This window comes from Neofelis nebulosa, chromosome 10 (genome assembly GCF_028018385.1).
Source record: "Neofelis nebulosa isolate mNeoNeb1 chromosome 10, mNeoNeb1.pri, whole genome shotgun sequence".
In the NCBI taxonomy this organism is placed as follows: domain Eukaryota; kingdom Metazoa; phylum Chordata; class Mammalia; order Carnivora; family Felidae; genus Neofelis; species Neofelis nebulosa.
In genome coordinates, this window is record NC_080791.1 from 101,248,484 (window position 1) to 101,261,442 (window position 12,959).

Here is a 12,959-nt window from a genome sequence, read left to right on the forward strand (position 1 = left end):
GAGACAGAAAAATGAATAATCTTTCTGTGAAACAGAAAATGTTGGCCATATTCTGGAATCTTACCAAAAAGCAGCAGCAACAGCACCTTTAATAACTCCTATGTGTTGTTTTAAATATTTCAATACTTTGGATTAAATGTGGTATTAATATACTGTTTAAAAATAACAACTGTGGGGCACCTAGTTGGCTCAGTAGGTTAAGTGTCAGACTATTGATTTTGGGTTGTCATGATCTCATGGTTCATGAGTTTGAACCCAGCATCAGGCTCTGGGGCTGACAGCACAGAGCCTGTTTGGGATTCTCTCTTTCCCTCTCTCTCTCTGCCTGTCTACCACTCATGCTGTCTCTCTCTCTCTATCTCTCAAAATAAATAAATAAACATTAAAAAATAACTGCTGAGTTTACTTAATATGAGGTAAGAATATGGCAACACTTAATCGAATAATTAAGAGTCATGTTGGAGAAGAACCAACATGAATGGATGGAGACTGTGATAAATAAGAAAATAGATTTTACAAAGCTATGTTTTTGAGTCATATTACAATCCATTTTGGTAAGAATTTTTTGAGTGCCACTAAAACATCTTTGTTTCTCAGACAATATATTATGGGATTAAACATTGGTGTCACAATGCTGTAAAAGAGAGAAAGCAATTTGTCCATTCTTGTTGAATGGCTGGACTTTGGTCTCAAATACGAAATGATGCCTGACCCAAAGAATAAAGCCACAACCACAAGGTGGGAAGAACACGTAGAGAATGCCTTGGCTCGCCCAGCGGCTGATGGCAGCTTCAGGATGGTTGAGATTATTTTCACATAAGATCCGAGAATCAACATAAAAGGAATAGTGACAACTAGAACAGCAATTGTATAAACCAATATCTCAATCGTAAAAGTATCCCCACAGGCAAGCTTAAGTATTGGAGGTATGTCACAGAAAAAGTGATTCAACTGATTGGACCCGCAGAAGGGTAGAGAGAAGATTAGGTAGGTGAACCCTATGTGTACTGGAATTCCAGTGATCCAACAGCCAGCTGCCAATTGGATACACAACCTATTGTTCATGATGAGAGGGTAGAGTAAGGGGTTGCAAATGGCGACATACCTGTCATAAGCCATTGCAGTCAAAATAAAGCACTCGGTGGCTCCAAAGACCAGAAAGAAATACATTTGTGTAGCACAGGCCAGAAAGGAAATACTTCTACTTTGTCTACAAAGATCTGTTAATAATCTGGGGACAGTGACTGACACATAACATATTTCCAAGGAAGAAAAGTTCCCAAGGAAAAAATACATGGGAGTCCGGAGGGAGGGATCAATCTGCGTTATTATGATAATGAGGCTATTTCCCATCAGAATAATCACATAAATTATCAAAAACACCCCAAAAAGAAACTCTTGGAGGTCAGGAACATCAGAAAAGCCAAGCAGGATGAAATCCATTAATGTAGTGTGATTCCCTCGTGGAGGATATTGTCCTTTAGATTCCATCTACAAAGAAAATGATTTCAAGGCTTAGAATTCTCTTCAACTGCTGGGCCCATTGCAGAATGGGACATATTAAATAGATGATTTCAAATCCACTGACACAGGATAGATATCCAGTTTTTCTGTTTTTTGTTTTCTATTGTTGGTGATATATTTCAAATCCAACATCTCCAAATTCCAGTACACAAAAACAGAAAGTAATCTTAAACACTAATCTTCCTGCTGCTATTAATAACATATATAAATGGATAACACAGCAAAACAAACAACAATAAAATAAAAACAAAACGCATCAGGTAGCCTATTCTTAGGATAAGAACTGCACTAATTAATACAGGACGTTCTCTAATGAGGAATGTGTCTCTTTCCTGATTGATCTGGTATCTACAGTACTTTATTTGTCTTTTTTTTTCTGCCTAACACCTTCTTTTTTTAATGTTTATTATTGAGAGAGAGAGAGAGTGAGAGAGAGAGAACACACATAAACGGGGGAGGGACAGAGAGCAAGGGGGACAGAAAATCTGAAGTGGTCTCCATGTTAAAAGCAGAGGGCCCAATGTGGGGCTAGAACCTGCAAACCACGAGATCATGACCTGAGCTGTAGTTGGATTCTTAACCGACTGAGCCACCCAGGTGTTCATGCCTAGCACCTTCTAATTTCCAATCAATTTGTATGATTCTTTCATGTTTGGTTTGATGTTTCCTCTGTGAACTCCATCTCAGATAACCACAGGGCAAGGTGGTCAGTAGGACTGCATAGCCAGGCCCTGCCTCAGGTCAGTCTTGGCTGCTCACTAACTGGGAAAGAGACTTAGAATCTGATCAGGAAAATAGGGAATATTGCCCAGATTCCATCAGAGAAAAAGACTTCATTTAACATATCATATACAGTTGTGTTAGAAATCATGTACCACTCATAGTAAGTCATATGTTCGGAATGTAAAATAAATTATATAAGATTTTGATGTAATAAGTCCTTAACCCTACCATGCCCCTCTCCAAAATCTTAATAATTCTGTTTATATTCCAAATGTTAGGACTTTAGGAATAATCAGATAAGTTTAGGGCTTTTATGGAGTAATTAAACAAGGAAAATGGAAAATAAAAGGTGTGAGGGAATTTGATCTTAGGGTTGACACATCTAATGCCAGACAAAATATGAAATCTGTTTTTGTATACCTTACTTTTACCTCTAAGTATGCATTTCTGAATATATAATTAATATACAATATACTTTTCATATAAATTATAAACATATCCATCGATACATATTTTTAATATATATTATAGCTTACTTTGAATAAATACTATGTATTATGAATATATACAGTTGACCCTTGAAAAATGCACCAAGCCCATCCCAGGCAGTCAAAAATCTGGGTATAACTTTTGACTCCCTCAAAACTTAGTTACTAACATAAACAGTCAATTAGCTCATGTTTTGTATGTTATAGGTATTATATACTGTAGTCATACAATAAAGTAAGCTAGAGAGGGACGCCTGGGTGGCTCAGTTGGTTGAGCGTCTGACTTTGGCTCAGGCCATGGTTTCATGGTTTGTGAGTTCAAGCCCTGCGTCGGGCTCTGTGCTGACATCTCAGATCCTGGAGCCTGCATCATAGTCTGTCTCCCTGTCTCTCTGCCTCTCCCCCTCGCGCATACTCGATCTCTGTCTCTCAAAAATAAATAAATATTTTTAAAAATAAAGTAAGCTAGAGAAATAAAATCAGAAGAAAAAGAAAACACATTTATAGCATCTACTGCAAAAAAAAAAAAACCCCACATACAGTGAACGAGTGGACCCGTGTGGTTCAAACTGTTATTCAAGGGTCAGCTGTCTTCTAAATATCTACAGCTGACTAACCACTGGGAAGCACAGCACTAAATGCACTGTAGATGGATTCTACCCCGCTTCTTCAATAAGTAAGCATTTTTAGACCACCTAAGTTTGCTCTCTTTGCCACCACCCTGCATCCAAAGACACCGCATCACTTTTTGTGATTTTCAGCTAGCCTTCATTAATGCCAAACTGTGACCTTTCACGTAGATGGTCACAGACTCCGAAACCCGTATCGCCATGAGTTTTGAGTCTCTTCCTCAGTTTCTCAGACTCCAAATTTGCCTTCCTTTTCCTCCAATACAACCCCTCTTTCTTCTTTTAAGAGCTGGCTCCTTCCACCTCGGACAGATCCCACAAGACTGAAGCAATTTACAATTTATACTTGGCCTATCTGACTTTTCACACGTCCTCAGTGCCTCCCTCCTTAGTTCAGTGAATCCTCTATTCTGACTTTAATTTTTCACTGCATACCCTGAAGATAAAAGCCCTCTCCTGGTTCCTCTCTGTTTATGGCTCAGAGCGGTCAAGAGGAGGGACAAGGTCCTGGACGTTTCAGGTTCAAATAATATGTTCTATAAACTGGGACTGAGCGCATGCTCCCCACATCCTCTCTTGCCATCATCTCTACCTTTGTTTTGCTGATCTTTCTTTGTTTTCTCCTCTTTTCACACTTTGGCAGTTATCTCCCCCATTTTATATCTTCTCAAAAGTTTCATGATTTTATATCATCTTTCCTATATATTTCTTTCTCCAGAAGTTCCTCAGAAAAAATTGCAATGGAAAAAGAATTGAATTTTCAGTGACCCAGATATGTTTGATGAACATATATTATATAGGAACAAATATATACAGGAACAAACATGTACAGGAACAAATATATATATATATATATATATATATATATATATATATATATGTATATGTATATGTATATATAGTGTGTGTGTGTTGTGTGTGTGTGTGTGTGTGGTTTATTATGAATAAATCCTGAGTGTATTCAATACAAAGTATACTGAGGATACTAATGGTAAACAACATGAGCTCAGTTTCCATCTGTACAGAGCCTACAGAAGTCAGCAGTCAGGTGTTCCTGGGAATGTGTAATCTATGTAGAGAGAAGTACGAGGTGTTAAGAGAGTGTAAGACAATTTCTTAAAAATTTTTTTAATGTTTTTGTTTATTTATATTTTTTAAATAAAAAAAATTATGTTTATTCATTTTTGAAAGACAGAGAGAGACAGAGCACAAGCAGGGGTGGGGCGGAAAGAAAGAGGGACACAGAATCTGAAGCAGGCTCCAGGCCCCAAGCTGTCAGCACCAGAGACTGATGCAGGGCTCGATTTCACGAACCGCGAGATCATGACCTGAGCCGAAGTTGGACGCTTAACCAACTGAGCCACCCAGGTGCCCCAACAATTTCTTAAGGAAGCGACATCCAATGTGAGAGCTCATCAGATTTTGAGGTATCATAGAATCATTGCATTATTTTTACTTTTAAGAAAAAAATAAATAAAACACTCTAGGAACAAAATGCCCTCGTGTGCTTATTTAGTTTCATATTCCAGTAGCTAGTAAGGGCTTACATGGGTGAATGGTTTTTAAATACTTCCTCACAGGTAATGGCAAAAATGATTTTCCATTGATTTCAGCAAGCTGTAATCAACTAGATTCAAGTTCACTGAAAAAAGAACTTGATATTGAGTGACCTACAATTCAAATTTGATATAGTCTGGTGATATGTTTTTATTTAAAGGATCAGAGCTCAACTTTCCTTGGTTGGAAATATAGGCTGTAATGATATCATGTAGCTTGAAGGGTTGTTTGTGGAGTAAGTAACATAGTTTAATCACTGTACTTAAAATAAGTGATAGTTTGATTAAGCATTTTTATGATAATGATCATACTTATTGTATTCATTATTATGATTTTAACATACATCTTTTTTTTTTCTTTTGAACTTCGATCATCTTCTGTCCTGCCCTGAAATAATCTTTTCTTAATCTAATGGGGGAGAGAATGAATGTACAGGGTAGTGTTCTGGCAGAAAAACTGAGTTTGAAATTAGTGAACTTTTCCTGCTGTATAGATCTAAACCAGCAGCAAAACCTACAGAAAAATTTTTAAAAAACATTCTAATTTAATGGGCTTTCATTTTTAGTTTTTTTCCCCCATCTGTGCCAGGGTTCTGTACTTTAAGCTAATAAGAGAAGTAGACTTGTGTATGTAAATACAGGAGAAAAATTAAATGTGAAAGTCTAACTCAAATCCTATTTAATATATGAAAGCATCCTCAGAGATAACTTCCTTTGATTATTTTCCTTTCTGAAACTGATATATTCTCTTTATTAACAATTAATGGTAGGGGCGCCTGGGTAGCTCAGTCGGTTAAGTGTCCCACTTCAGCTCAGGTCATGATCTTATAGTTCGTGAGTTCCAGCCCTGGTTGGATTCTGTGCTGATGGCTCAGAGCCTGGAGTCTGCTTCCGATTATGTGCCTCCCTCTTTCTCTGCACTGCCCCACCCACTCCAGCTCATGCTCTCTCTCTCTCTCTCTTCTGAAAAATAAATAAAGCAAAAAATTAAAAAAAAAACAAGTAATGGTATTTTGCAGTCTTATTATGGGAAGTTCAGTTCTTCCTTTACCAATGTTTCTATTTTAGCAGGGATGAGCATAGCTATGCAGAGTGGAGAGTCCTGATTATTTGAAACTATTTTTTACTGTTAACAAGTTTGGAACATTTATTATGTGCTAACCACCCTGTTAATGGATTTCCCCACGTAATTTCATTTTATTGCATTCTATAAATTTTTTAATGATTATTTTTGCAAGAGAGAGAGAGAGTGCATGAGAATGCTGGGGGAGAGGGGCAGAGAGAGAGGGAGACAGAGGATCCAAAGCACACTCTGAGCTGACAGCAGAGATCCTGATGCGGGGCTTGAACTTACCAATGGTGAGATCTAAGTCAAAGTGGGATGCTTAACTGACTGAGCCACCCAGGTGCCTCTCATTTTATTGCATTCTAAATGAAATAGGCACTGTTACTATTCACATGTTGCTTAAAGAGGCAGAGGCATAGAGGGGTTAAGTAACTTGCCCAATATCAGGAAGGCAGGATGCAACCAGACTTCAAATTCACCCATATAATGCCAGAGTCCATTCTCTTAATCAAAACGAATGGGCTTTGCAGCATTGTCTTGTGACAGATGGTGGCTACACTTGTGGTGAGCAGAGCATAAGGTATAGAGTTGTTGAATCACTATGTTGTACACTTGAAACAAATGCAACATTGTGCATTTGTATGGCAACTATACTCAAAAAAAAAAAGAAAAAAATCCCTCAATGGGCTTCATAGAACATTCTCTAGGAAACACAGTTTTGAATTTAATATTCTAATAATATAAATACAACTAAGAAATAGAAAACTTTTTACAGTGGCAAGAGGATTTTGTGTCCATTTTATATCTCACTTTCTGTTATGAAAATGAAGGATTGATTACTTCTAGTTATAGATTGTATAGTTCCTACATAAACTAATTTGATGCTTATGATACTATTCTTTAATTTTTATTCCATAATTAGAACTCTTCTTGTCATTATATTTCAAATTCAGAAGATTTATCTCATAAAGGGATCTGATTAGAAGAAAGTATTTTGCTTCATGACTTTTGATTCTTTTTATTTAAAATTTTTTTAATGTTTATTTGTTTTTGAGAAAGAGAAAGAGACAGAGCACGAGTGGGGTAAGACAAAGAGGGAAAGAGACACAAAATCTGAATCAGGCTCCTGGCTCTGAGCTGTCTGCACAGAGCCCGATGCAAAGCTTGAACCCACCAACTGTTAGATCATGACCTGAGCCAAAGTCGGACACTTAACCAACCGAGCCACCCAGGCGCCCCAATGACTTTTGAATCTTAATACACATATACAGTGCCATAAAATAAGCAGGGTAAAATAATTACTGCTTACCTTTTTATATTATGGAGAAAGCGCTGTGGGTCACTCTTTTATAAAGACTGTGGTCTTATGTAATATAAATTTTGGTTTTGAATTACTCAAGGCAGATTCCAGCCATTCTTATTTTTCTGTGAAACTTGTACTTTACTTATATTGATCAGTGCGCCTTTGGTTGAAAAAAAGCCCCTTATTCTTTGCAGGGGCATCTTCTCTCTGTGATGTGGCATTTTTAAACTCAATCATCTGTTTACCAGGTGGTAACTAAGAAAATAACTAAGGCTGTCTCTGGTTGGATCAGCACTGCCTTGAAGATTCTCTCCCTGTGGAGTATGGTCCAAGGAACGGGAGCCTCCTGGCTACTCCTCTTTACCTTTCTCCCCATTCTGTCCATCTTTGGAGAATAGAACAATTCCCCTGCTAGGACATTCACAGTGTTAAATTTGCTATGTATGTATGTCTGAAAGCGGAGGATACCAAATTTGAAAGTATTAAAACACCATTTCTTAGCCTCAAACAATGCAATTTTGAAACTATCTAGAGCTCATGCATCATCATCTGGGGTTTTTGTAGTTACACACACTTACATAAGGAACAAAAAAGAATTTGGACAAGAAGATAGAGTACACTGAATTTCAAGTTTTCTGCATTGTGAAGTTGAAGATGGGAAAATTGCATTATGAGGGCTTTAACACTATTAGGAGAGGAAGGTAGAGTGAATTTTTATTGCGGCTGTAAATCTTTGGTAAATTCTGCAAATTAATTAATTAATTAATGCATTCATCTTTTCTCTATTAAAGCATTCAACAAGCATCTAACTATATAAGGTGTTGTGCTATATACTACAGGAGGCACAGAAAACTTTGTACTCTATAGATTGTTCTGCATATATTGGTTTCTCTGTTGAACTGAGCTGGTGTTTCACATCCCTTGACAAGTGACCCATTATTCCTGCAGGTGAAGTTAACTATTTCTACTGTAAGGCTCTCACATCCCTCCTCCATAAACTTCTAGCTCGCACCTTATGATGTTATGGTTTAATTTTTATTCCATAATTTGACCTTCTCTTCTTATCGGTAGCTCCTTGATTCAGGACATTAGTGTTGCTCACTGGTACACCTCCAGCTCCAAGTATGGAGCCAGCTGCATATAACCCTCTGGGGCTTTTTAGGGACTCGGCATTTCACACCTGTATCATTTAACCTTCCCAAGTCACTAACCATAGATAGTGTTCTCTCCAATTGTTTGCAGGGACTAAAATTTAAATCCAAGTTAGTTATACAGTGGAATAATGGTTTCAGGAGAGGAATGAAGACTTTTGCAGCCATTAGATCACTTTTAATATTTCTTTATATATTTGTTTATTTATTTCTCTTATCTATTTATTTTTTAGGTTGCATGATCCAGTATTTACAGTTTAATTTGTCATTGGGGGTTCATTATTTTGATAACTTTCTAATATCCACATAGATGGGATTTTTCATTATTAGTAATGTCTTTTCATCTAATTATAATGCAATATAAAAGCCTGTGTTTCCTTATGCTTCATAGGATGTATTGATTGATCTGAGGTTGGGACATCCTTAGGAGTCCAAATTCAATCTACACAATCCAGTGTCTACACAACTGTTCACACTGTTGTCAAGCTGCTGTTTTTCATGGCTACTGCATAGCTGTGGGAACTGTGATTGGATTAGGTCAAGTTACAACACCATAAATTCTGTTTTTCTTACCAAAATTCATCAATTCTTATTGAGTAAATGCTCTTCACATTGTATCAAACCTTTGATTGATATCCTGAGCTCTGAAAAAAGTTGATTTAATCATTTCAAAGTATTTACCTTGATTTATTGAAGACAGATTCATAGAGGTCCTCCCATTACAGAAGTCCTTCACATTTCTTCTATTTCTCATTTTTTTCATTAAAACAAATCCTGATCACTTATTTTTTTAAAGTGTTTGTTTATTTTGAGACAGAGAGAGAGGGAGAGAGAGCTCAAGTGGGGGAGGGAAGGACATTTTTTTGTGTTTAATAAACAGTTTTAAATGTTTACTTATTACAGACAGAGATGGAGAGAGAAAATCCCAAACAGGCTCCACACTCACCACAAAGCCCAACACAGGGATCACATTCACAAACCATTAGATCATGACCTGAGCTGCAATCAAGAGCTGGATACTTAACTGACTGGGCCACCCAGACACCCCTAGATTCCTTACTAATATCATTCATTATCCCATAGATCCTTACAGCTTTGAACCATGGACAACTCAGTAATCATCCCTAAAAATGTCTCAATATTTGTATTATTGGGATGTAAGATTTTCTATTCGTTTATTTGGTGACAGTTTAAAACATTGCTTTTTAAATGGTGAAATATTAATTTTTTTTCCATTGAAGAATCATGGTAGGAATTAGGGATTTTTTTCACTTCAAATCTGTCATGATCTGTTCACCTAAACAGATCAATAGTAGATACCGACTTCATATGGGTCTCGTATGAGGTTATCAACCAATCCTCATGGGATAATTTAAAACACATGCAATTTTTTTGGGGCGCCTGGGTGGCGCAGTCGGTTAAGCGTCCGACTTCAGCCAGGTCACGATCTCGCGGTCCGTGAGTTCGAGCCCCGCGTCAGGCTCTGGGCTGATGGCTCGGAGCCTGGAGCCTGTTTCCGATTCTGTGTCTCCCTCTCTCTCTGCCCCTCCCCCGTTCATGCTCTGTCTCTCTCTGTCCCAAAAATAAATAAAAAATGTTGAAAAAAAAAAAAATTTAAAAAAAAAAAACACATGCAATTTTTAAAGGGGAAAAATTTTTTAAAAAATTAAGAAATAAGAAAACAGTATATTTTGCAATTTTGTTTACATTTTAGAAAAAAAAAAGTTACTGGCAGTAGCCATTTAAAGATAAAACTTGTTTCTTGTCACTCTGCTTCTGATCTCTGTTGCCACAGTCTTAACTCTGTTTGTCATCTGTATTGACCCCAGCCATTGGAGGATAAAACTATGTCCCTGCAATCAGCCATAGATAATATCTTTAGCATGTGCTCCTTAAATGTGTGGTTCCCATTGACCACTTTCACCAAATCTAGCATTTCAGGTCATTCTAACACACAGTTCACTTCTGTAATGCACAATTTGGGCATGATAATTTTATGACTGGGAAGATCAAACCTCAACCTTTATTTCACATGGTTTTAACACTGCTTATTTTTTGCCAGCTAAATAAAACTTCTGTTTCCATACCCTTTCTAAGTCTGTACCTTCTTTTCATCTTTTTGTTTCTCTCATCAGTGTATAAGTGAATCTGACACACTTTCAACACAAACTTAACAAATACATTATATTTTATTGATTTTATTTGGTTACAACACATGATTAAAATGATCATAAGACGTCAGGAGGTTGAGGGTTCAGAGCACAATTCAGGAACTCGGTTTTTGACATAGGTATTCATCTGGTTGATCTCCCGTTTTCAAAACCTCAAAATTACTTAGCCAATATTCAGCAACTTCCTTTTTAGTAGCAGATCTGAGGGTAAAAATTTTGATTAAGTGGCTGAGAATATACCAAAAATTCTTCTGATACTTTGGAATGGTACAGGAATGCATGCAATGTTTTCACGTTAATATTCAAATCACAAAATTTAAAGAGAAACTTAAAGACAATATGCACCAATTTCCCAGCCAAAGTAGTAGATTATATCTAAGTTTAGCAACAATGCAATTTCTGCTTTGTGTTGCCACCCATCCTATTTAACGTGTGTTACATATTTTTCCATAGAGCTATTTAAGATTCTTTCTATAAAGCTATATATTTTAATAAAGCTATATTTTCATTCCATACAGCTCTTTGTGCATTCCTTTTCTACAGATTACACATTTTCACATCAACTCAACTAATGTGTATCTCCTTTTTTTCCCATACAGCCAACCACTTGGGTATCATCTTCTTGACAAAATTTTGCTTGTCTATATTCTTTGAAAGATGCTTATTATGAGTTAACATACTATCTTTTCTTTCATTTGAGCAGTGTGAAATTAAGCGTGATGATAACTTCATGTACTCTCAGCACCTAGCCTTTACTTAACTATTGTTGATAAAGGTACACCTGCCATTTTTAATAGACCAATGGAAATTACATGTTTCCGTTGTTAACTTCCACTTAACAAACTAAATCCAAAATTATTTTAATGTATAATATCAATTTATTTCTCCCTAAATTCAGGATTTCAATATTAATATTTTTGTTGTTTATTTGGAGCTCTGTGATTCTTGAATATTGATTCTTTCATTATTTCCAACTTGTTTGTTCACTCAATATAATAATTAGAAGTATAAATGGCTTCACAGATAAAATTTATTTTGAGTTAAAGAAGATAAATAATTTCTGGGACATTTTTAACATAAGTGAATTGTATATTAAACAAGAAATTATGATAATTTAAAAAAATGTTTTTTACAAGTTCATAGTTAAAGAAAAAATCAAAATTTATATAGGAAATACACATTTAAGGAATTAAAAAAGCGCACAAGATAATTAGATGATAATCATTCCCAAAGTTGGAAGTATTTGTAGTCCCTGTAAACAAGATTCGGTAAATGTAGGAAGGTTCATTAGGGTGCAGAGAACATGGCCTCAAATAAGATACATCTCAAACCCAAATCTCAGAATAACTGGACTCATCTCCCAAACATTTTTGTTAAATTTTACTAGGAAATAAAACTTTTAATGGACGGGATACATTATTACAATTTCGCTGTGAAATATCGTGGTCCCATATATGATTCTGCTGAATAGTAGGGAAAAGGAAAGGAGAAAGGATACAACCAGTGGGCAGGTAGGCAAGGCACTCAGTGAAAGAACAAACTATCTCAGAGAACAAACCATCATTTTGCTGTAAGGGATCTAGGCCAGGTAACCATCGTGGGACCAGCGGAGTGAGGATACAACCCACAGGTGCATACACAGCACCAATCACTTCATGAACACCTGTCTGGGCGGGGTAATCTACAGACACCACTGGAGACATTAAATGTACCAGCTGGATGACTTCTTTGTGACAGGACACAATGTATGGAGATGTATCTCAGATGACACGGACATCGCTTCTATTAGGTGCAAAGTCAGCTGCAAGAACAAGGCCCATGGGCAATTTCTCCCCCAAAACTCTAAGTGCGGTCGATTCTTTAGAAAATGCTAGCCCCCACTCAGTCTCCGCTGAGTTCTACTAAGCCAACTCCCCGTTTACCTCCATATCAGCAAAGCTTAGCTCTAAGAGTAATTTCCATTGATTTTTACTGAACAAATGATAGATACCTATAAATACCTAGAAGCAGGAAATTCATGAGCATATTGCAAAGAGTATATGTGAGATTCACGTGTTGAACAACTGATCCACCTCCTTTGGAACGATGCACTGGTTACACTCTGCAACACGTGGATATGTGTGTCTGTGTGTGGCTTTCTGGTATGTGTCAGTCCAAGAGACAGAAAAGGAGAGGATGGTTAGAAATTTGGGAGACAAGAGAATGGAATATGAGAGCTGTCATTGGTGCAGTCTAATGACATGGCACTTTTCTGATAGCGTGCTTTTGCTCAAGCTCACCTTTATTTTATTTGTGAATACATATGTACACACGGAGATGGATACAGAACACAAAGAGGTGGAGAGTTT

General features: G+C 36.8%; 1 protein-coding gene across 2 annotated transcripts; it reads right to left on the reverse strand.

Moving 5' to 3' along the window:
* Positions 1-534: 534 nt before the first annotated feature.
* LOC131488824 (olfactory receptor 10AG1-like) lies at positions 535-3,728 on the reverse strand. Of its 2 annotated transcripts, XM_058690668.1 has the most exons (2): positions 3,716-3,728; positions 535-1,460 (listed from the first exon to the last, which is right to left on the reverse strand). In XM_058690668.1, the coding sequence occupies exon 2, from the start codon at positions 1,441-1,443 to the stop codon at positions 535-537; it is 909 nt and encodes a 302-aa protein (XP_058546651.1). In that variant the 5' UTR covers positions 1,444-1,460; positions 3,716-3,728. The 2 variants fall into 2 exon arrangements, with proteins under 2 accessions (XP_058546651.1, XP_058546650.1); XM_058690667.1 differs by lacking the exon at positions 3,716-3,728 and having other exon boundaries at positions 535-1,491.
* Between the last annotated feature and the right edge of the window lie 9,231 nt (positions 3,729-12,959).

Excerpts from the sequence above, each read along its gene's own strand:
- LOC131488824 (XM_058690667.1), bottom strand. The coding sequence starts at position 1,491 with ATGGAATCTAAAGGACAATATCCTCCACGAGGGAATCACACTACATTA.